Source organism: Acomys minous, assembly GCF_964271855.1.
Source record: "Acomys minous genome assembly, chromosome: 8".
In the NCBI taxonomy this organism is placed as follows: Eukaryota; Metazoa; Chordata; class Mammalia; order Rodentia; family Muridae; genus Acomys; species Acomys minous.
Window position 1 is genome coordinate 20,236,003 of NC_140489.1, and position 25,938 is coordinate 20,261,940.

Genomic DNA, 25,938 nt, shown 5'->3' on the forward strand with positions numbered 1-25,938 from the left:
TCCAAGTGAAAGGGGATTGGTCTATAGATGGAGCTGTTGGCAATTATTTTACTTGTCTGGCAATTAAGCCAACACCCAGTGAATCAGGGTTAGTTCTAATGACCTGGTTCTGACTGACATCCTAGGATTCAAATACGTTCTTGGACTTTTAAGTCTTTTGAGACGTTGTGCTTCTCTTTAATCTTAAATTAGTTGGAATGGATTTTAATCACGTGCAATCGAATTCTGACTGATACAAAACCAAGAGGAGTCAGTCCTATAATTGTTTGTTTTATATTTAATAGTTGACATAGAAATAAGAAATATCTGTGTTAGGTTCTGTACACAAATAAGAGTGATCAAAAGCACCGATGTAGAAATTAAAACATTATTGCAATTTGTAACTGCCTGAAGTCGATAGCTGGACTAGAATAAATTTCAGTTATGTTTTACATGTTTTACTGCATGTGTGTGTTTGAGTGTGTTTGTATGTGTACGTGTGTGCATTTGCCTTTGCATGGGTAGAGGCCAGAGGTTGATGCGGAATGTCTTCTACGTATCTTATTCGATTTTAAAAAGTATATTTATTTTTTGTGAGTATTGGGACACATGTACAAGTGTGGGGGGGGGTCAGAGGACAACTTGTGAGGGTTGGTTGTTAGTTACAGCACATGATTGCAGGGATCAAACTCAGTTTGTCAGACGTGGTGACAAGCTCCCTCGCATTCAGCTTTTTAATTTTTTAATTTTTTGTTTATTTGTTTGTTTGAGTTTTTCAAAACAAGGTTTCTCTGTGTAGCCTTGGATGTCCTGGACTCCCTTTGTAGACCAGGCTGGCCTTGAACTCACAGAGACCCACTGACCTCTGCCTCCCGAGCGCTGGGATTAAAGGCATGCACCACCACCACTACCAGCTAGCATTCAACTTTTTATGTGGGACCTGGAGAGCTGAAGGTCAGATCTCACACTTGCACAGCAAGCATTTTGCCCTCTGAGCTGGAGGATACATAGCATGTTGCTGACACATGAGCTGAAGCATCAGAATACCCCATTTGCTTGCATTTTAGAATACACTTCACCCTTCTGGAATATACAGCTTCGTTCTAGGACTTTGCATTTTAAGAGACAGGTTACCAAAGGACTATGGTTCTTCAGCTTAAAATGTCAACCAGGCGTCCACTTGTTGATCCAAGGACTATCTGAGGTCTGCTTGCTACATTATATTTACATGGCTTCCAGAGAGTAATGACACCTCATCTAGCTGGGAAGGCTTGACTGACCTTTCTGCCGTGGCTCTGGCAACAGGTCACATAGAGAACTGATCAGATTTGCTTTTCCTTCCTTGAGTATTCGTGAGTGGTTCTTCATTTTCTAGCACTACTGTGCCTCAGCCGTCTCTTTTGGTCTTACGTTGTCATTTGAGATGCCTTAATTAAGAATGTTTTTGCTTCATACTCTACCCTTGGGTCATTAAAAATTGCAATGGAAAATATGATAATGGGAAAATAAATTATTTAAATCTATTATTAATCTGAAGTTCTTAAATATGTATCATGGGATCTGTAAAACATTGTACTGAAAAAAATCTGTACGGAAAGAAATTCTTATTCTTCTACACCCTGCCTCATAAAAATTATATGTAGCTAGTGATTAATATTTCACAGATGTACAGTAACAAATATTTAATTTTTTTCTAAATGTATTGTTTGAATTTACATAGTCAATGTCTCTGTCAGGAGTGGTCTACCTGATCACAATTATTTAGTGATCACATGTGCCTTAAAACATGCCCTTCAAGAAGTCATTTTAATTAAGACATAATTGCTGTTATCCAAAACAGCAATCGAAAGACCAGCCAGCCAAGGGGGGAGGGTGGCGGCGGCAATGGCGCACATTTGTAATTCCAGCATTCAAAAGGCAAAACCACGAAGATCAGGAGTTCGAAGCCCGTTCAGCAAGAGTAGTAACAAATGCAGGAGCCATTGCTACTTATTAGGACATTGTATCTAACCTGTGAAAAGTACTTTTGCGAAGTCAGATTTTATTTTTGCCAAATTTCTGGACCAGAGAACACAATGATAAGCAAAAAGACACACATAAGGTATGGAGGAGGTGGTTAAAAGATGAAGTTAACATTGTGATATTAATTCACAGGCCTACGAAATAGCTAAGGTCTCTGTAAAAGGGCGTGTGGGATCACCCGAGATTCCTAGGCAAGAAACCCTAGCAACAGGAATCCAAATCTGAGGGGCTGGGTGAGTAATCCAGGTCCCGCGAGGGTGGGTGTTTGGAAGGGAGGGCTGCAGGATAGCAACAGTGTGGGGGGGGGGGGGATTGGGGGGGGGATAAGCAGGGAGCGCCCAGATTCTGCTCAATCCGTGGGGCGGGGCTACCGGAGAGGCGGGGCCGGCGAAGGGGAGGGGCGGGGCGAGAGCACCCGGGGGGCGGGGCCACGCGTCTCCGCCTGTCCGCCACTCAGCTGGGCTCGGGAGCGCGCGGCGCGGCACCGCGGGGCTGTGGAGGCGAGGCATCCGCTAGACTTCAAGCTCCGCAGGTGACCCAGCCCGGGCGCCCGGTGCACAGGGCCGGGTGAGAAGCAGCGGGCTGGAGGCTCCCCCCGCAAGCACCCCACACCTCGCTTGGTTGTCTCCCAGCCTAGGCGCTGGGCTGAGGGGACACGGTGAGCTCTGAGACGCGCAAGACTCCCGGACGGCCGGCGGCGCTCGCGGCCCTCGGCATGTTCGGTGAGGCGAGGGTTTTCCTCCCGCCCGTGGGCTGAGGCGGCGGCACAAGCAAGATGCAGCTGCCGGGCTCGGCTTAGAGTAGCGTCCCGACCGCCAGCGGGAGAGCTTTCGTCACCCGGCCCCGGCGACGACCGCGGGCCCCAAGCCGCAGCGACGGGTGGGCGCCCCGACATGGCGGCCCGGAGCGCCCCGAGCTGCCACCTGCGGCTCGAGTGGGTGTACGGCTACCGGGGCCACCAGTGCCGCAACAACCTCTACTACACGGCGGCCAAGGAGATCGTGTACTTCGTGGCTGGGGTCGGCGTAGTGTACAGCCCGCGGGAGCATCGGCAGAAGTTCTACCGCGGCCACAGCGACGACATCATCAGGTACCGGCTTGGGGTTTGGGGAAGGGGGTGGGGGCGCGCTGTCACCCTTGCCGAGTGCTCTCGGAGTTTGCACCTGTCTGCCCTTCTGGAAGTCGTGACCGCTCCCGACATCACCCAGGAAAGCAATGTGCATCTATCTGGTCCCGAGCCCACCCACTTAGCGCTCTGCTTTTCGCGTCTTTCCATTCTCGGGGAGCCTCCTTCAGATGGGAAGGACGATCCTCAGGTCATTCGCTTTAATGGCTTTGTGACCTTTCCCATCCCATCAAAATCAGGAAACTTGTCGAAAGGTTGTTTTTCTTATTTAGACCCGGGGATTGCTTTCCTGTTAAAAGAAAGCTTATAGAGCCAAGGGTAGGAAATATTTAACACAAGACTAACCCAAGCTCTGCAAAGCGTAGGGCCGGGGAATGCATCCATCACATGGTGTCCAGGAGGGTACTCAACTCGTGGCCTTTGTTACTAGTTCAGGTTTCACTACCAGCAATCAATCATCAGCAGATAGTAAGGAAACTCAGATGTTACTCTCGAGGCAAGTCAATGGAGGTTGAAATTTACACACTGGAAGGCAATTTGAGGGTATGTCTTCTATGAGAAAAAGCCCCACACTGATTTCCAGTTCTGTTGTTTATTTTCATCAAAGTAATCTTAAGGTTGCTTTACCTGTTTGTAATTTCAACCACAAGGTGTGCGTATTTTGGTCTTTATTGATCTGCATCTTAACGTTGGTCGTGACGTTTACCTTTCTTTGGTAAGAAGTACATAGGGTAATATTTCAACATCTTAGTAGAACTTTGAAGTTAAAGTTAGGAGTGTTAGAATTGATTGTTGCCTCAAGCACTTTTTTTTCTTTCGAAATGAATGTGTTACAAAATAAATTAAGAGTGTGTTTCTGTTGATGCTTCTGAGTTCTTAACTCAGGTTCTGTGATCAAGCTTAATTTTATTCCCAGTTAGGCACTTCAAATCAGTGTCGTGGTTTGATGCCTCTTAAGCAAGAAACTGGTGCTGGAACTCTAGCAGGTTGTATTATTTTAGCTCTCTGTATACATATATAAGGGGGTAGGGGGCCTCAGGCAAGCAGAAGGTCAGATAGGATGGAGCAAAGTAAAAGTAAACAGATTTGGAGATTGTAGAGTACTGAAGGCATGGTGGGGGCTTTTATTCTCTCATCCACCTGCTTATTAGACACTGCAGTGAGATTTTCTGCATTGAGGTTTTTGGAAAGGAATCCGACAAGCAATTTTATTCTCAAATTAGGAATTTTTTATTATGGTGATCAGGGCTTCAGACTTACTATAAGTCCAAAATCACTACCTTGAACAGAAGTAATAGTAATTACTGATCTCGTTATTCACCCCAAGAACAGAGTTATCTTGTTTTCTTTTCTTTTGCCCCCAACCCCGTCCTGTCTGTCCGTCTGCATGGATTGGGTTGCTAGCTTTACAGAACTACAAGAACTAGCGGTCTCCCTCCAGATATTATTAGGTTAAATCCAGTAAGGGGTGCAAGTGTGATGGATAGTGAAGTCTTTATAGTGAGTGCAATTGCATTGTTTTCACTCCTTGTGAGAGCCATGTAATATCGAGGCTGTCCAAAGCACGAAGTGATTTATTTCAGGGGAGATGAGGTTATTGCTGCATCCTGCGAGCAGGACAGGATAACACAGGAGAAGCTGTGTGTATGTGACACACTGCTTGAAATTTTTATTCTTTGGTCACACTGCAGATTGAACTCAGGGTCTCACACATAGTTAAGTGCTGGATCACTGAGCTTCACTAACGGTGATTTTTGTATTTCGTCTCAGTAAACTGTAAGGAAGGTCATACTTTTGCCTTCTGCAACCCATACATGTGTCTCAACATACTTCAGAACGACAAACATATTTACATGTCTGTGATTTGCTACAAGTGATACATTCTTATATAATTTATGACAGTGTAAAAAAGAGCTCCTGAAAAGTTGTCCTGCATAGTAAAAGCTGAACTACCAATGTAGTAAAGATTGTGGTACAAATATAATACTAAAGAATATAATTGAGAAAGCAAAGTGCTTTGGATTTATTTATTTATTTATTTTGTTTTTTGGAGTCAGGGTGCTTTGGAAATTTTATTTCAGATAGTAATGGCAGATTATTCTTGTGAGATAAAAATGGTCAAACATTAAAGCCTGTTGTTGTTGTTGTTGTTTTTCAATTCAGTGCTTGGCCTGTAAGCAGATAAACCATTCCAATAACTACTCAGTTTTTTTTTCTCAGCAGAAAATATAGCATTCACAAATGTGATGGATAATAGAAAACAGTATTATATTAGCCTTAATAATGAAAATGTTTTCATCCGTTTTATTTCTGTTATCTGCTGAAATTCTGTTTGTGATTTGTTGGTGAAGTATGACTTGAGGCTAAGACTGTTCTAAAGGGAACGGGACATTGTCATTTAGTTTTAAAGCTGTAAGTGCTATGTTGGGTATAAAGTTTGAATAGTCTGTTATTTGTTGGGTGTTTCTGTAATCTTACTGTCATCTAAGTGGTTCCTTATATTGTCACATCATTTTATTACATCACTTATAGTTGTCCACCTTTGTTCGCCCTTATCTGAGTGTATCACACTTCTAGTCCCTTATCCTTTACAAGGATTTATTCCAGTAACTTGTTGATACTTGCAAGTGAATGTCAATGAAAAGTAATACAAGACTTTCTTTTCTTGGTGTGTGTGTGTGTGTGTGTGTGTGTGTGTGTGTGTGTGTGTGTATGCGCACAGGTGTGCCTGTGTGATGAGTTTCAAGTTCTGTTGTTTCAATTTCTTCATTGGATATTTGCAACAGTTTTTAGACTGTTGCTAGTTCTTTTTTAGCATAAGATGCTTACCAATGGCCTGGTTTGTATTCTGAAACTTTTGATAATTAATTTCCCCAGAGGATTTGATAGTCTTTATATTTTTCTTATTATGTATTTGCCCATTAACATTTATTTTGCAAAGTAGTGAATATTGTTAAAAATTTCCAAATCATGCATACCAGGAAGGACCATGGTGGGATACAGCTAAATTGGTGTGTTTTAACATTAGCCTCTGGTTTACCCAGTTGTCCACATTTTATAGATTTAGGACTTGAAATATTTTTAAATGAATTCCATCTATTTCTTCAAAGGACTTTCTCCCTATTTTTCTTAAAGACTCAGCTTAAGTATTCTGGGAAACAGTATTCTAATATGTCAGGCTCTTATGTTATAACAGAATGTGTGAAAGTTGTTTCACTACTTTCACCCCCACCTATCATATTTACCTTTGGTTCTATTTTGCTGCAGCCGTTTCTCTCAGTGTCACCAGTGACCTACACATTGCCAAATCCAGTGGCTAGTTATCAATTCACATCTTTTTGAATTTTTGTCACCACTTGACACAACTTGGTCATGCCACATTATTAATATACTTTCTAAAAATTTAAAAGTTGATACATAAAACCAAAAATTGTACAAATTTTGATATGTGTATTTATTGTATAATGTTTACATCTCTGTAAAAATATTCTGTGTTCTTAAGCATTTATCATTGCTTCTTGGTGAAAACATTAAAAATCCTTCTAGTGTTACAAAATACAGAGCGCATTCATTAACTGTAGCCACCCCACTGTGCAATAGCACACTAGAATTCATATTCCTAACCATATCTTAGGACTCACTGAACATCTGTTTCCTATCCTGCCTCTCTGCCTTGTTTTCCCTACTCTCTTGTAACTACCATTCTGCTACCAAGTTGTATGAGATCAATTCAGAAAGCAATTCCATATGTGAGTGAGATCTTCTAGTTTGTTTTATTTTAACTAACAGGGATCTCAGGTTCCATCCATGTTGTCAAAATGGTACAAATTTGTCCTCTTTAAGGCTGAATAGTATTTTATTGGTGGTGGTGGTGGTGATGGTGGTGGTGGGGTGTGTGTGTGTGTGTGTGTGTGTGTGTGTGTGTGTGTGTGTGTAACTAAGGAGAAAGGAGCAGAACTGTTGAGAATGTTTTAGGTTGGTCCTGAGATAGGATGGAAGGGAGGCCTCATTATTAGCATGATAGTCTAGAGACTTGGAGGGGAGGACGTATACTGTGTAGAAACCTGAGTAAAGGGCACACTAGGCAAAGGGCCTCTTCTGTACATAAGCTCTGAAGTAGAAGTCCTGATGGATTTGACGAACAGTGAGAGAATTGCTGTGGCTGGAGTAGCATGAACTTAGGCTCAGTGAGGTGAAAATAAGATGGAGCAGATCCCGTAGGACCTTGCTGAGGGAGTTTTGGCCTTCTCTCTGAGACTGGAAGTTGTTTTAACAGTTGTGGTTTGAATAAGAGTGGTCCCCATAGGTTCATTGATTTGAATGCTTAGTCATCAGGGCGTGGCCCTACTTGAGAAGGAATAGGAGAATGTGGTCTTGGAGTAAGTGCGGCCTTGTTAGAGGAAGTGTGTCACTGGGAGGTGGGGTGGGGTCTTGAGGTTTCAAAAGCTCAAGCCAGGTCCAGTGCCTCTCTCTTCCTGCTGCCTTTGGATCTAGATGTGGAACTCTGAGCTACTCCTCCAGCACCGTGTCTGACTGTGTGCCCCCATGCTCCCCACCATCCTGATAACGGTAAACCTCTGAATCTGTAAGCAAGCACCAGTTAAATACTTTCTTTTATAAGAGTTGCCACGGTCATGGTGTCTCTTCACAGCAATAGAACACTGACCAAGACGACAATTTAATGAAGTTATTGGCTTGGAGAATAACAAAAATCACAGTGGCTTCTATATTCAGAACATTCTGGAGCAGAGGGGCAGGAGGGAAGCAGGGAAACCACTGAGGAGACTCTTGTATTTCATTCCAGGAGTGTCAGGGGCTTGGTCTAGCCGCGAGATAGCGAGAGGAGTAACAGTGAATACAGTGAGAAAGGATAAATCCTGGGTGTATTTTAAAGATAGAAACATGATTTCTTAATAAACCAGCCATAAATTATAAGAGAAAAGGAGTCCAATAACGATCATAGAAATTTTGACCAGAACATCTGGAGAATTGGAGTTAGCAGTTACTTAGTTGGGAAAGATTGTGGGAAGTATTTTCTGTTTGTGGAGAAAGGAGAAATCAGAAGCACTGTGTTAGAAGAGTTCAATTTGAGATACCGCATACACAGGGAAATGGGGTCATGAAAGGAAGCAGTCTGGTATGGCCAGGATAAGTTGGGGTGGTATCAGCATGACAGTAGTAAAGCCACGAATCTCAGTCAAGTCACCAGAGCAGCAAGTATAGACAGAAAGTGGACCTGAAAATGGATTTCTTTTGTGCTCCAATATTTAAATGCAGGGAAGGTGACGAATGAAATAACAGCTATGGCCAGAGGAGCAGAAGGGCAAATGAGGGGAGTGGAGACATCAGATATGACCAAACCTGCTTCCCATTGGTCAAGATGTTAGCTGCCCTGTGGTTGTTATGTTACGTGTAACACCTTCTCAGGAGGCCGTTATGTTCAAATGGTCAGGGAAAAGGAGGTCCAGAAAGAAGTAAAATTGTGCTGTTTTAATATATAAAACCAGCACGTTCTAAGACATTCCAGCAGTTTCTATCTTACTTTGTTATTTAAATCAAAGAATCAAACAGTGGCATGTGGCTGGCAGCCCTAGATTCTTACTACTCACAGTGTGGTCTTCAGATTAGCAATAGGAATAGTACCTGAAAACTTATGGAAAATACAGATTTTTTTTAAAAATTTATTTTTAATTTTTGTCTTTTTGAGACAGGGTTTCTCTGTGTAGCCCTGGCTGTCCTGGAACTCACTTGAAATACAGGTTCTTATGTCTTACACTGTGAGTCAGCTTTTTAAATGGAGAAGTCGGTATTTTTGCTTATGGTTTTTAGAGATTTCAACAGAAGGTTGGGTGGTCTTTTGTTGCTTAGGGCCTAAGGCAAGGCAAAATGTCATGGCTCAGTGTACATGACAGAGGAGGCTACTCACTTGAGGACAGCCAGGAAATAGGGAAAGAGGGAGAGAAAGAGGGTCAACAGGAGGAAAGGGACAATGAGCATTGGCGAGGACAGGGAAGGAGAGATGAGAGAAAAATAATCTGGACATTGTGTGGCACTTCACTTCCCAATTAGAGAAGGCATTCATTTGCTCTCCTTTCCATTATATTGAATCTATGTCTTTGTATCCTTTTCCAGTACTTTGTCAGGACCTACAATACTCTATACTACTGCCCTCAGTGTGGACAGTTGTGTACTGGAAGTTTTGGTTATGTTAAGTAAACATGTTTTTGCTTTGATCCCAAGTGTGGGATGCAGAACAGAAGACTCGTGAGAGGTCATGTGATCTTTGTCTAGTGCAGGGGGAGAGAACATTGTTTTTGCCAACTGGAAAACATCCTCATGCGGATTCTGGGAGGGTATAAATAAGAGCCGCAAAACAGAGAGAGATCGCTTTTCATTGCTTCATATCACTTGCCTTGCCTTACTTCAAGACACTCCTAGAGAGAAAAACTCTTTAGAGAAAAATTTGAAGAGGTTGCTGCTGGTCCCTGCTATTGCTACTGCTATTGCTAGTTCCTGCTGCTGTGTTTGCCGTTGCTTTGCTGGACTGCAGGAATCCTGACAATGAAGAGTTGAATCACCCCCTAGTGAACTGAGTTTTAAAATGTCTATAACCCCTGTCCCTACTAGCTTTCTTTCTCTCCTACCTAGGGTCACTGGGTTGGAAGGGAGGTAGAGGCATTAACGAACCCTAAATAAAGTAGGTTTTAAAAAAATAAAAGCCAGCAGGGTTGTATTTCATACTTACTTCAGTACATGGTTGGGGCTGGTAACAGCACATGTAGTTTTATTAAGCATGTGTCTTATAGTATTTAACTTGCACCTATTGATATAACCAGATCTAACCACCTCGGTGGTTATCAGCTATAGGTAGTATGGTTCATCGAGGATTAGGGTGTAAGTCCAACCCGAGTGGAAAGAATAAGGCTCCTCTAATCTTATAGTCTAGATGATGACTAGCACCAGAGGCCACAGTTGGTTGAGAAAGACTGTGCTGATTGATAGTTAACTAGTAGGCAATGTATTTAACACATAAAACATGAGACCTGAGACCTGGGAGTAGAAATCTTATCTGGAACTTGGGTGCTAGATTGAAAAGCTAAGCCTTTACAAAAGGTAAGGTTTTTTGTTGTTGTTGTTTGGTTGGTTTGGTTTTTTTAGTTTTCGAGACAGGGTTTCTCTGTGTAGCCTTGGCTGTCCTGGACTCACTTTGTAGACCAGACTGGCCTTGAACTCACAGTGATCCTCCTGCCTCTGCCTCCTGAGTGTTGGGATTAAAGGCGTGCACCACCATGCCTGGCACAGAAAAGGTAGTTTTGATAGCTATAGTTTCAAAAGACTATATAGAAGTTTGAAATTGACATTATAGGGATTATGAAAAGTTTTCTAGGTTCTCAGAGTTTTGTTGCTATTTTAAGTTAGTAATACTTATTACAGAAATCTGAAAGCCACAGAAAAATATTTATCTGCAACCTTGCCATCTAGCAATATTGCTATATTGTATTCTAGATTATTTCCTTGTGAGCTTTTTTGGTACATGCAGTCCTGAGCAGTTGAGATCACACTATATGTAAAATATAGATTATGTTTTTGCTCAATATTATACCAGAGGCTTTTCTTAATATTATGGAAAAATCCCCATGTTTTTAGGTGGTATTAAAGTTTTTGCTGTTATAAAGGATGGAATAAAAGCAGTTTTATAAGAGTTTTCCTTTGTTGAAGATTAATTTATTCACAATTTCCTTTTAACTTTAGTAGCTTCTTTGGAAATTCAGCTTATAATTATTGATTGAATAACTACATGAACTAATCATTGCTTTAGGTGCTTAGGATTCTAAATGAATAAAAGAAAGTGTGTGTGCATGCACAAAGTTTCTGCTCTATTGGTTGGCATATAGATATTAATAGAAAGTGTAAGATCATATATATATATATATATATATATATATATATATATATATATATATACACACACAATAGTAGTTTTAGATAGCTGATATTTCTGTAAGTACATTAGGATAATGTATAGAATATACTGAAATGAATGTGAGTAGGTAGAGAGAGCTTCTTAGTACAAGATACTTTTGACCTAAAGGATGAATGAGGCAAAGATTTTGGAGATCATTCTAGACAAAAACTTAAAAGCACAATTATCTTGACCTTTTTATGGACAGAAAGGAGTATGTGCTTAGAGTGATCAAGAGGGAAAATAGTCCAGGTTAAGGCTTGAGACCATCCGGAGGGACTCCATCCAGATAGGATTTTAGTCTAGATCTAGGGAAGCCATTGGAGAGTTTTAACCAAGTGGATGGTAAGATCAGATTCATGTTGTTCTAAAAGGTGACTCTGTAGCCATTCAAGCCTGATGACCTGAGTTTGATCCCCAGAGCACATATAGAAGTAGAAAACAGACTCCTTTTATTTCCATATACACTCTGTTGTAGGCCCTACTTTCAGTAAATAATAAATACATAAATAAATAAATAAATAAATAAAATGTTTTTCTTTAAAAAATTATTCTGGGTTATATCACGGAAACTCTAAAAGGGAGTAATAAAGAAAAGAATGTGCATGCCATTCTACTAAAAGCAATCTACAAATTCAAGCACCGCCAGTCAAAATACCAGGACCTTTCTTCATAGACAGAAAAAACAATCTCACAAGTTGTGCGGAGGCACAAAAGACCAAGAGTAGCCAAAGCAGTCCTGAACAAAAAGAATATTGCAGGAGGCATCAGCATTGTTAGTTTTAAATTGTATTATAGAGCCATGGTAATAAAAACAGCATTGTACCTGCGCAAAAGCAGACACATAGGTCAGCATAACCATATCTACTAGATCTTTGACAGAGATGCCAAAATACACATCAGAGGAAAGACAACATGTTCAACAAGTGGTACTAGGAAACCTGGATTTCAATGTTCAGAAAACTGAAACTAGATCCTTACCTCCAATCTTCACAACGCACAACTTAAAATGGATAAATTGCCAGCTGTACATCTGACAGGGGATTAGTTTCTAGAACATACAGAAAACTAAACAATGTCAACAAAACTAATCACCAAGAAAACAAACAACTCAGTTTTTAAAATGGGTTGTGGAACAGAACATTTAAAACAATGGCTAGTAAACACCTTTACAAGTATTCAACACTCTTAGCCACCAGTGAAATATAGACTAAAGCTATGTTAGGTTTTCAGTACCTGCATGTTTTCTCTCTTGTAGAGCAGACCTTATGTCCCAAGTGGCTGTTAGTTACTTCCAACATATGTGTGTCTCTATTGCTGTGCCGGTCACTGTGGGTAATAGCTGGGTAGGACTGTTGGTTGCTTCCCTCTCCTGGGAGCTTGCATAGTCCCTTCTGGTACCTTGAAAGCTAGTCCTCAGGAAGGAGGCTTTCAGATCAGATCCAGCTCAAGGCCTGTGGGTCCTGCCCACATGGCATCTTTAGTGGTAGGGTCTTACTTTCCACTTCTAGGAGACAACCAAGGGCAACAGCAATAGGCTATAATGTTTTGGGAGTCTCTTAGTTCTGATCAACAACTCAAAAGAAGGCTTCTGTGTCAGAGAGGCTGTACCTATGAAGTCTGATCTACATGGCTATCTAAACAAATCCTGAACAAGGATGACATCAATGGTCAATGCTAAGTGAAAGGGGGAAAGCCTGCAGGAACTCAATCCTAGACAAAGAACTGTGGAGACTGGGGAATACTGAGAGTGGGAGAAATGGTTTTCTTCAGGGAAGAGCTAAGAAGGTTGTATTTGCTTATTTATGTTTACTTAATAACAATTAAAGAAAAGAGAAGTCATGAATTTGAGAGAGAACTGCATAGGAGGAGTTGGAAGAAGGAAAGGAAAGGGAGGAAAATGATTTATTTACATTATAATTTAAAAAATAAAATGATTTTTAAAAACTACTTTAAGATTCCATCTTATCCCAGCCCCCAGCCAGAATGGCTAAATTAGAAGAAGAAGAAGAAGAGGAGGAGGAGGAGGAGGAGGAAGAAGAAGAAGAGGAAGAAGAGGAAGAAGAGGAGGAACCAATGAAAACAGATGCTGGTGTGGGTGTAGCAAAGGGGGAACTCTTTTACATTGTTATATAGTGCTTAGTACAACACTGACCTTCCAGAGAAGATGTGGCCATTGGTACAATAGTAGCAAAGCTATGTGTATTAGTCAGTGTTCTATTGCTGTGAAGAGACACCGTGATGGCAACTTTTTTTTTTTTTGAAACAGGATTTCTCTGTGTAGCATTAGCTGTCGTGGACTCGCTTTGTAGACCAGGCTGGCCTCTAACTCACAGCGATCTGCCTGCCTCTGCCTCCCTGAGTGCTGGGATTAAAGGCGTGCACCTGGCTGAGCATGGCAACTCTTACAAAGGGAAGCATTTAATTGAGGCTTGCTTGCAGTTTCAGAGGGTTAGTCCATTGTCGTCATGTAGGCAGGTATGGTCCTGGGGAAGTAGCTGAGAGTTCTCCATCAGCATCCACAGGTCGCAGGATGGGAGAGAGCTTCTGGGTCTGGCTTCAGCTTCTGAAACCTTAAAGCCCACCCCTATTGACACACTTCCTTTAATAAGGCCACACCTACTCCAACAAGGCCATACCTCCTAATCTTTCCAAAAAGTGCCACTCCCTGGTGACCAAGCATTCAAATCTATGAGCCCGTGGGACTATTCTTATTCAGGCACTACAGTATGCATTGGAGGTAACGAACTGCCCTCTTGATTGTACTTGAGGTCTGTTCCACATGAGGGAGTTCATGCCTGATACTGTAGACATGGTCAAAACCCAAGGCAGGGAAGTCATAGGTTCTTTTGAGAACTCACTGTTGTTGTTGGAGGGTGGGGAGGAGTGCTGTCAAATGCTGAATCTGGACATGGCTCTTTGTTGTATGACATTTTTCTTAGACTTGAAATATTCTTCCCTGAAGGGAAGGGGAGGCTCCTGACACTTGAGAGGTCATATGTCTGTCCTTTGTCATCAATGAAAAGGTGTAAACGATTGATAGGGGAAGTGACTGGCTGAGCTGGAAGGAGATGCACAGACTGGCAGCTGCTGCGGCGGTGTATAGAGAGCTTCAACATTGCAGCCCTTGTGAGTTCTTGCTCATGTTGGGGTGGGCTTTGCAGTGATGCAGCTGCTTCTGACTCATCCTTGTTCCATGTGACTCCTCACCCATACTCCCGTTGGTGACCCCAATATAAACTTCGGTTCACCAAGTTGGACATTGGCATGATCTTTACTTTGGTCTATTGCGGGTTCCCAATTCCTGGTGAATAGACATTTGTGTGTTGTGTTTTCCCAATAAAAGTCTACCACGTGAGTGTTACTTATTCCAGACATTTCATGTAAATGTGTGTTTGTGGCTCATATGTATATATTTTCTTCCATCTAGTGTTAACTTTCAGAGTTCGTCTTGTTACAACCCTATTAGCACTTTACTTCTTTTTTCTCCATTCAGTTATGAACATTTGAGCTGTCACTTTTTGCTGTTATGAATAATTTTGGCCTGAACATATATATACAAATCTTGTGTGGACATATGTTTTTTTACTGCTTTTAGGAATGTATCTAGAAATAGAATTGTATTCTATAGTAACTCTGCTAAACTGTTTTTTAACTGGCTGTATAACTGTATAATATTTGTGGGATCAAACTTTCTATATTATTTGTATTTATTTATAACTGGTACTTTGACAGAGATTTTGTTGGTTTTAGATGAATTTGAGAAGCATAACATCTTAACAATATTGCACTCTTTTAAGCCTAGAACTGATGTGTTTTATCCTATTTAGACCTCTTAAAATAGTTTTCAGTTGGTGGGGTTCTAAATTCCAGTGTAGAATTCATATGCTGCCTTAAGTTTCTTACTGTATTTGCTCTTCTTGGTGTTACTGTAATTTGGATTTTCTCAATATTTTTTACGTGTTCTCTGCTAGTGTAGAGAAATGCAGGTGAATGTCTCTTTATCTAAAGGCAAATCTGATCATTTAAACTCCCTTGTAGAAACATTTATCAGGTAGAGTTTTATTTTGTCCCTGCCTTCTGCTGATGTATGAGCATATAGACCTTACTGCTTGCTGGACTCTTTGTTACTGTTAAAGACTTGTTGACCACTTTCTGTAAAGTCTAAGTAACACTACTGTTTCTTTATAATGATATTTGTAATTGATTAGTGTGGTACAAGTATAAATGCTACCAAATGCCACTTTGGACATCAAGATTTAACCATTTAAAAAATTTTCACATGTGTATATCTGATTTATATGTGTGTTTGTGTATGCATGTTTGTGCATACATGTATGAGGTGCATGTGCCTGTAGGTTTAAGTGCATGTAGAGGCCCAAGATTGAGGCTGGCAACCATCCTTGATTACCCTAGTCTCTTACTCAGTGAGGCAGGGTCTCTTAATTACACCAGCTTGCTTTGGGGATCCTCTGCCCTCCCAGGTTGGAATTACAGGTGGCCTGCACTGTCCACGTGGTATTTAGTGGGTTCCAGGAGTATGAGCGCAGGTCTTCACATTCTCATGGAAAGTGCTTTCCCACAGAGCCGTCTCCCCAGCCCCTAGATTTAGTCTAATATTAGTCAATAAAAGGACTAGTATGATTGAAAAGAAGGTCTACAACATAACTACCAAATAAAGAAATGGCATGTGGTAAGTTGCTACAGATTTGTTGCTATAGTTCTGTTGATTTTTTGTGAGATCTCTTTTCTTGAGAAGTTTATGCACGCTATATCATATGGAGTTTATGAAGGCTATAATTAGTTTATTGTAACTTTATAAAGTATGTTATTATTCTTAATAATTTTTGTAGAAATTATTTCTAAATACAAATTATTTAAGATGAACAAAGTCTAGTGTTGATATTGGAAATACAAGTATCTATATTAAACTATAAAAGTTTGATAAACAGTTTCAAGTCATTTTATTTATTTATTTATTTATTTATTTATTTATTCTTTACTTTTTAGTCTTGCACTGCATCCTGATCGAGTGTTGGTAGCAACAGGACAAGTTGGGAAAGAGCCTTACATCTGTGTTTGGGATTCCTACACTGTCCAGACTGTGTCAGTCCTGAAGGATGTTCATACACATGGTATAGCTTGTTTAGCATTCGACTTGGATGGACAGGTATTTGACAATTTTCCTCTTTTGTATAAATTTTGATTTTAAAATGCCTGCTATAAGAAATCATTATAAGGGCTGGAGAGATGGCTCAACTGTTAAAGGCTAGGCCCACAACCAGAAATATAAGAAATCATTATAAGCCGGGTGTGGTAGCGCACACCTTTAATCCCAGCACTCAGGAAGCAGAGGCAGGTGGATCGCTGTGAGTTCGAGGCCAGCCTGGTCTACAAAGGGAGTCCAGGACAGCCAAGGCTACACAGAGAAGCCCTGTCTCAAAAATCAAAAAAGAAAAATATTATTTATCTGAAGTTATTGAAGTATAAGTAAGATGTGTTAATGACATAGCTAACAAAAATAAAAACAACGGGTGTTGATTTTATCTTTACCAAGAACTTTCTCAGTCAAATTATTCTAAATCCTGCCCCGCCCCCAAATTCCCATTCACTGGACTATTACTGGGTTGTTACAGAAAATTTGATCTGTAACTATTTTCCAGGTGAGAGCATGTGGAAAACACCTTAGGAAATTAAGTTTCTCTGCGTAGAGATATATATATATTTTAACTTTAAGTTACTTTAAGTTTTTTCTTTTATAATTATATTTTCATTGAAAATGAGACAATATCAATGAGTTGCATATATACAAAATCAAGATTAAAACAACTTCACAGGGCTAATCAGTTTCCAAAATATCCTCTAACAAGCCAAGGCTTTTTTGTAGTTCTGCATAGAAGCTGTTATAACTAAAATGTGTTTTAAAAGTGGTTAGTTTTTTATTATTACATATTAAAATTTTTATTTTTTTTTAATTTTCTTTGGTTTTTCAAGACAGTGTCTCCCTGTGTAGCTTTGGCTGTCCTGGACTCACTTTGTAGACCAGGCTGGCCTCGAACTCATAGCAATCCGCCTGCCTCTGCCTCCTGAATGCTGGGATTAAAGGTTTGCGCCACCATGCCTGGCTTACGCATTAAAATTTTAAGCTTAGAAATCCATAGAAATATAGAATACACTCTGTGTACCAGGCATTTTCCTAACCTGCATGATCTCATTGAATCCTTGTGACAATCCTATGAAACAGATTCTGTTGTTATCTCTATTTTGCAGAGAAAGAAACTGAGGTAAAATAACAGCTAGTGAGTGGAACAAGAGTGGGAATCAGGTCTCTTATCTTATACGCCAAAGCTTATTTAAAAAAAAATATATATATATATATATATATGCTTTTTGAGACAGGGTTTCTCTGTGTAGCCTTGGCTGTCCTGGACTTGCATGGTAGACCAGGCTGGCGTCAGTCACACAGCAATCCACCTGCGTCTGCCTCCCAAGTGCTGGGGTTAAAGGTGTGCACCACCACCCCCGCCCGGCCAAAGCTTATATTTTTAACAATGCTTTTCTGTCTCAGACATGTGACCTTAGGAGGTAGTTGCTTATATATCAAAAGGAATTCAACCTTTGAAAAGTACAGTCAATGTAAGAAACTCCTGGCAAGATAGATTATTTTATAATAATTTTCCTTATAAGAAAATAAGAATGATATTATTATTAGTTTGTTTGGTTTGGGTTTTTTGTTTGTTTGTTTTTTTAGACAGGGTTTCTCTGTGTAGCCTTGGCAGTCCTGGACTCGCTTTGTAGTCAGACTGGCCTCAAACTCTTAGCAATCCACCTGCCTTTGTCTCTCCAAGTGCTGGGATTATAGGTGTATGCCACTGTGCCAGGGTAAGGAAACTATTTTAATGTCATAATTTGAAATATATTTTTGATCAAACATACCTGTTTATAAATTCCTTATAAGATGTTGAGTAGGAAATATTGTCTAATGTTTTTATTTTCTGCTAGATTTGAAAGCATATGTGATAATTTAGGATTTATCCAATTGGCAAGCTTCCTACTAGGTAGCAAGGCTAAATATTCTTTTCCTAAAGGCTATCTCTTAAATTAGCTGGATATATATATTAATACTAGTAGCCTGTTTTCTTGAGGATAATTAAGGCTAGAGAAGTCTATTTTTAGAAAATCTATAACAAACAGGGACTGAAGATTCATGTAGCAATGAGAAAAGGGGGAGGCTAACTTACTGTATAATTTATCTAAAAACACAACCAAGTATTATAAAAGTATAGTCTTCTATATCTTAAATCATGGTGTTCCAACCTGCTGTTAATTCATGTGCCAAATCAAGTGCTGGTAAACATTTGTATAACACCAAGTGCTTAATAGTTTAAGCTTTGTGACCCCCTGGTCTTTGCTGTAGCTAGTGATATCTTATTTTTTGAGACGAGCTCTATCACTGAACCTGGAGCTCACACATTTGGCTAGACTAATTGGCCAGGAATTCCTGCCTTTGTGTCCTTGGCATGGGGTTAGCAGGTGGATGCTTCCATACACTGTTTGTTTTCTCCATGTGTGTGCTGGGGACCAAATTCAGACCTTCATGCTTGAGTAAGAAGCACTTTCCTGGGACATTGCCCTAGCCCGGCACTTTCATTTTCATGGCTAGTATCTTTTCATTTTAGACATCTTCATCATTTTTGCGTCTGTTTCGGTTGACTGACAGCCTCTCAAAGTTGGTCATATTTTCATGTTCCTTCATCTGATAATTTTTATTAAATGCTGGACACTGTAGTGTTATGTAATATTTAAAGTGACTTATTACAGTGGCCCCTTTACAGTCCTCAGTCCTTGTGAAAAGCTAATTTTTAAACATTTTACAGTGGGAAGTTGGGGAGGCCTAGAGTAGCTTTTCTTCTGGGGTGACTTTTAGCTTCTCTGCTAAGGTATCACCATCCTGGGCCTTTAATAGTACCCACGAGGTTCACAGACATACCTCCACTTTGCCTTTATTTCCCCGTTGTTCTTTTAAAGGAATTTCTTTTTGTGGTCTTATGGTTATTGCCCTATACACAGAAAGAATAGCATTCTCAAATCTCACCTGCAGACAGTTTTTCTTCAGCATCTGTGCCCTACGTATTAGCCATCTTAGTCTCTGAACTCCAGGCTGCTAAGGGATTCTACCTTTGGGTACCTTAATGTAGAAATCCTTTCCTAAGTGAAGTTAAGTCAGCTGTAGAACTCACGCTCATTTCTTCCTTCCGCTCTTTCATGATTCACAGTGCCTTGCTTACTGTTAAAATGCTTCATATATTTTTGTACAGTTTTCTATATGTCACAGCAGTGGTCAAGTTCAGGCCCTGTTGCTTCTTTTTGGCTAGAATTTCATCTTCCATGTTTCTTACATTTTTCATTACTTCAGTCTTATTAATTCCTATAACTGTGTCTTTTCATCTCTTTCTGATTTATTAAACTCTTCCACTGAATTTTTAGCTTCATCTAGTTTTCATTTCAAGAAGTCTTGTTTCTCTGTATATCTTTGGATACTTTTTATTGTTTTTTACTTTTTGCTCTTATGCAGATATTTTGAAACCTTATTTTTACTTCTTTGTGTATGTTAAGTTTATCTTATATTGTTGATCTGATTCCAGCGTTGTATAGCTTGTTCATTGTTGGGACTTGATTATTTTCACTTATGGTCTCAATTCCCTGTGTTTGTGCTGAAATGCCTGTTTTGTTCCTACTCTGTAGCTTATTTTATTTGAATTTCTACCTATAGGAATTCTTTAAAGAATGCAGTAATGCAGTGCACGTTGCATCATATTTGATTTATATTGTCTGTAATGTGCTACTGAACTTTCTTGGAAAACACACCAGACCTTAGAAGCCCCATAAAAGGGATTTCCACTTCAGGGTTCATGACCCGTGTAAACCTAGGTCATGCACCAGTGAGCAGGCTTATCACCCTTGCAGATGTTCATGGAGTTTACTTTTTCTTACAGTTATCCTTTCTTTAAGAAGGAGTTACTTACCATTGTTCCCTATTCTGAGGAATTCGTTCCTTTGGTCAAAGGCTGTAATTCCGCATTTAGGTAGATTCCCTACACTTTTCTCTCTTGTTGCTCTTTACCCTTCGGTAAAACAACAACAACAACCAAAACAAAACAGCAAACAAAAAGACAAACCCAAATAACAAGTTTCACCTGATATGTTTATGGTAAATGTTTCCTGCCCTCCAGGATTCTCACCAAGGATTTTTTTGTTTTGTACTCAGTTTCCTTTCCCCGCTCCCCCCATTCTTCAACTGTGCAATAGTGCATTTTAAAAGACGTGTTGATAGTTTAGAAGTTTTAGCTTTTGGCTGGAGTTTTGTTAGAATACTTCCTTAGTATTCATTGAACTGAACATCTTTTTACTTAATATGAAAGACTAAATGCATGTACAAATATTAATGGGATGAGCTCATCTATCTGCCTTAAAGGGTGTCTGAAAAGAATGCACGTATTTTGATGTTATAAGTAGCATTCATTTACTATTTATATTTTGGTATTTATTTGAGTTTTCTTTTTACTCCCTCTTGAATTTCTTGGACAAAACCCAGCGCTTGGTTTCAGTTGGACTCGATTCAAAGAATGCTGTTTGTGTTTGGGACTGGAAGAGGGGGAAAATGTTGTCGATGGCTCCTGGTCACACAGACAGAGTGAGTACTCTCCTTTGAGCTTTCTAGTGAAGACGTGGCAGGGAGTTCACAGGGTCTTCTGTGCCTTGTCATTGTCACATAGCCACCGTAAGGTAACTCTTCACAAACTTCTCACATTCAATTATATAGTGACCTAAGAAACGAGTGACGAGCACCGCATAGCACAGCAGAGGACTTATTTTCACATGTTAGTTTTTAATCTCCTTTGTTGTTTAATTACATGTTTCTTTGCGATATTCTGATTCACCTGAGTTTTGTTGTAACAACATAGTTTGTGTGTACTTTGAATTTATAGAATATTAGATATGAATAAAGCATAGTGACTCGGAAACTTAAGAAAGTGCACATTAATTCTGTGTGACCCACAAACAATGAGAAAGCTAAAAATAAAGGCTGAATATTGTTGGGAAATGAATGTTAAGATTTTTTTAATGTTATATATTTATTTATTTACTTATTTATTATGTATACAGTGCTCTACCTGCATGTCAATGCCAGAAGAGGGCACCAGATCACATTATAGATGGCTGTGAGCCACCATGTGGTTACTGGGAATTGAACTCAGGACCTCTGGAAGAGCAGACAGTTCTCTTAACCTCTGAGCCATCTCTCCAGCCCATGCTAGATCTTTTATTAAAATAGTTCTGATTAAATACCTAGAACTACCCTATATATCTCAGTATATAAGTATTCTACTTGGAGCTGTGCCTCTGTAAAAAGCCTCAGGTGTCTGTCTCATGTTCTAGCTCTGTTGAGCTGTTCATGTTACTTCCTCAGGTCAAAGTATTCTTTAAAACTTAAAAATAAATACATGTTAAATTTTACTTTATTGCTGAATGTGCTGGCACACACCTGTAATTGCAGCACTCTGGGAGGCAGAGTCAGGCGGATCTCTGTGAGTTCAAGGCCAGCCTGGTCTACAAAGCGGGTCCAGGACAGCCAAGGCTACACAGAGGCTTAGCCCACCTCATTGTTTGGGCAGGATCCTTAAGTGATAGGGAAAATATTTTAACTATTAATCTTATTCGTTTACAGATATTTGATATTTCTTGGGATTTGTACCAGCCAAATAAACTCGTCAGCTGTGGTGTAAAACATATCAAGGTACACGAAGGGTCCTTCTTTTATGCAGTTATTTTTGGTTGTCTGTTGTTACATACACATTATACCGTTAGCCATTTACAGAGTTCTAGTAGTTACAGAGTTCTAACAGGATTTGTTTTAAAATGTCAACTTTTTAATACTTATGTCTCATCTAGCAAGGTGCTTATTTTCTAGTTTTTTGAGACATTATAAAAGATATAAGTTTTAAAAGGGAAGTAATGAGGCACTCTCTTTTAGGAAACATAGTCTAATGATGTAGCATCTATTGTGAATAGGAACTCAAACATCTGACACAGTTTTCATCTGCAGAGATAATATTGCCTCACAGGAGCAATGTGAGTAGCCACTATCACTACTTCCTAGGTGCTTAACCTATGGCAATCATTTAACCATGTTGAGGTTTTATTTCCACATTTTGAAGCTGTGACAGTTATTACCATCCTTACAGTTGGGGGTTTTAAAAGCATCATATGTTCAAATGCTCTTCATGGTGCCCAGCTAGGCCATGTTCCTCTTCCTGTATTTGCTCTCTGAAGGGATTTCCACCTTACAGTTACTGTGCATTTGCTTATGCAAGCTATAGGTTTTGTTTTGCTGTAGTCATGTTTGAAGCCTATAAAGTCAGTGGTGATTTTTTAAAATGTTTTTTTCTTTTACTGAAAATGAACTCTTTTCTCATACCATATATCCTGTTTCTAATCCTCCATCTACTCCTCCCAGTTCTGCCCCACTTCCTCTCCCTTCCAGATCCACCCCCTGTCTCTCTCTCATTAGAAAAGAACAGGCTTCTAAGAGAGAACAACCAAACATTATTTTTATAGTTAGCTTTGAATCATGGTGCAGAATTCAAATAGTTTCTCTTCTGCTGTCTTATATAATTGCTCCTGAAACAGTTAATTCCTAATGAGTAAGAGCCCATGGTCTGCCATTCTTATCTTTTTCTCTCCCTCCACTCACACCCTCAAGGCTTTAGGCATATATTTTAAAACTGGGAAGATATAGTATTTGTCTTTTTATCTAAGATGATCCTTGATATAGTGCTTGAGATGTATGTATATATATTAACCAATTATGTATTAGACCAACATTATATATGTTTAATTTATATATTATATAATGTAGTATCTAAATTAATTATAAAGAGATCTTACTAATGACTTAACATTGTAAATAAAGCTAAAATTTTTATTTTCAGTATTTTTAAGAGCTCATCTTCTGAGATCAAACTATATTATAAATTACATTTCTTTTCCTTTAGTAGAAACAATGACTAGTAAGGTGGTAGTTTTGTGCCAGCAGTACATGCAAAGAAACTAAGTCCCAAAGATGATATAAAATTGTGTGCCAAGTACAGTGGCCACTAGGACATACAGGAATTTATGTATAAACTCAAATGAAATGAAACTTAAAATTCATTTCTTCAGTCGTTAGCCATATTTCAAATACTCTAGAACCACGTATTTCTGGGTTCCACTGTATTGGAAATCATGCATATATCCATCACACACACATGTATTTATTCATATATACACATATATATGTGTATAAAAGTGGGAGAGAAATTTCCATTTTCACTGAACTTCTATTGGACAGAAGTGATCCGGATTCTAGAACAGAAGGATTAGCTCCCGCAGAGCCAAAGGCCTTAGGAAACCTAGACTTCATTCCTCAAAGGTTGTATTTCACTTCCTCTCAGTGTGTGCTCAGGAATTATAAATCTCCCCAGGTGGTTCTGGTGGGAAACCAAAATTGAGAATAACAGATACGGAAGAAAATAATAGCATTAGATTGGGGCTGGGTGAAAGGACAAGACCATAATTTATATCTTGTGAATATAAATCCTGGATGGTGCTTTTAGGTTTGAAGTCATAAAATTCCCACATTAAAGTACTCATTAGTCATGTGAATAGATAAGTAGCACAAGTTTTAGTTCTGTGAAGCTTCAGACTTTAAAATGTAAGGATGTAATGTTAAAATATATTAAATAGTAACATACTGATTATAAAATAATATTCTCTGGACCTGATTTCTTTATTTAGAACTATTCCATGTATAAATCCCTGCCCTATCACACTTAGGTTTTTTTTTCCCTCTGCGCAAACTACAAAAATGTACCGAATGCTGTATAGTAAAACAATAAGGCTGGCTGTGACCATTCTTTCTTGAATTTATCTTCTCCCAGGAGTAAATTGGTCATTTCTAAAGGGCGTTTATTCAGGTTGAGACGAGCCATGAGTGCAACATGTATTCTTTCTTTGTGTCCTCTCCCCGATCTAATCTGTTAGCGTCAGGTTTGATGTGATTTGGCTCATTTTCCTATGAGTCTAGGGTGCTTTGTTCTTTTCTTCCCTGCCTTTCGGGTGCTACAGATTGAAACCAGGGCCTTGTGCACACTAAGCAAATGACCTTCCACTGAGTTATATTCCCAGCCTTTGCTTTCATTTTTATATTTAACTCACTCTCAGATTTTTAACCTAAATTGCATGTAAATTTTTGAAAGCACACCTTTTTTGAAATATGATTTGATCTTTGAGAATTTCATATATCCATACAATGTGTTATGAACATATTCGCTCCCACTCCTCTTCCTAACTCATCCCAGAGCTGTCCTCCACCACTGCAACCACTCCCACTCTTGTATGTTTTCTTAAATAACCAACTGAGACCAGTTTGTGCTGCCCATATACTCAGGGGTGTGAGGCTGTCCCCTGAAGCATCGCTGAACTACCAGCGTCTATTCCACCAACACAGCCCTGATTCTCCATGCCTGAATGTGGACTGTCTTGACCTTGCTGCAGGTCTTCAGCATGTGGCCGCAGCTGCTGTGACCTCAAGAGTTCAGCAGTCCTGCTACTTCCAGATGACACTGTTTCTGTCTTGACATCCCTGAGCCCTGGATCATACTTTTTCTTTTCTTACAGGTTGATCCCTGAGGCTTGGGGTGTTAGAGATGACCCATTTGTGGTTGAGCACTCCACAGACACTTATCGCTGCCCTTTGCTGAGTTAGGAGTGTCTGTGTTAACTGTCATCACTACACAAAGATAGTTATTTAATGAGGTCTGCACTAACTTTATATGCATAGATGTGCACACACATCTAGGTGGAAGTTTGATACAGTGTCCGTTTGGTAAAATAATATTAGCAGGCTTACTCCGTGGGCTTGTCCTGGAGCTCCTCAATTATAAGTGTGTGGCCAGATTTACAGTACTAAGCATTTGTTTCCTCTTGTGAGGTGAGCCTTAAATCAAACAGTGGTTGGTTACCTCCACAATATCCATGACACTATTGCACTCATGGCATGACCAAGTCATGCTGGTCATTATTATAGTCATGGGGTTAACAGCTGGGTATGACTAGTGGGTGGCTTTTTCTTCTTAGCAGCCTATTTAACACTTTCTGATGCCATGAAAGGTAACAAGCAGGGAGAAAACTTTCTAGTTATCAAACATGATTTCTATATTGCCTGTGTCCAGAGTGTTTATCTTCAGCAATACAGTCTCACCATCTGGTGGGCAACAGAAGCAGTGTCAGTAGCCTATATTTTTTGAGATTATCTACGAAACATTGGGCTAACAGCTCAAGAGCACTTATGCTTGGCACCAAGTGTTTTATTTGGCATCTTATGGTTTCTGAGAAGAGTATTACCCTTTGTGTAGGTTAACTCCACTTTAACTCTTTTATGTGAAAACATTATCATATTCTCCTCTCTCTCTCTCTCTCTCTCTCTCTCTCTCTCTCTCTCTCTCTCTCTCCCTTCCTCCCTTCCTCCCTCCCTCCTTCCCTCCCCCTCCCTCCCTCCCTCCCTCCCTCCCCCCCCCCTCTCTCTCTCTCTCTCTGGAAACTTATAAAATACTAGGTTCCTATATAGCTTTTCCAGACATCTTTCATGTTAGTTAATTCTCCTCCATCCATTCCTTTGCCTTGCGCTCTCATCCCTCGCCCCACTTAAAAATTGCTTTAAAGAAGATGTAGCTCAAATTCCTTATTCTTACAGATAAAGATTGAGACTAGTAACTTATCTGCTATAACAGCTTGTAATAACACCAAC

The 25,938-nt window shown here is 39.7% G+C and overlaps 1 protein-coding gene across 9 annotated transcripts in view; it reads left to right on the top strand.

The window, feature by feature from the left end:
- Positions 1–2,466: 2,466 nt before the first annotated feature.
- The window catches only part of EML5 (EMAP like 5), a 117,686-nt gene continuing 94,214 nt past the window's right edge, over positions 2,467–25,938 (top strand). For all 9 annotated transcript variants that reach the window (XR_014781267.1, XM_084792959.1, XM_084792961.1 and 6 more), the window contains exons 1-4: positions 2,467–3,091; positions 16,101–16,260; positions 20,686–20,784; positions 21,820–21,888. Coding sequence is in view for 8 of the 9 variants with exons in the window: in XM_084792959.1 (XP_084649085.1) it covers positions 2,895–3,091; positions 16,101–16,260; positions 20,686–20,784; positions 21,820–21,888 (525 nt within the window). In the remaining variant the exon portion in view is untranslated. The remainder of the gene's footprint in view (positions 3,092–16,100; positions 16,261–20,685; positions 20,785–21,819; positions 21,889–25,938) is intronic.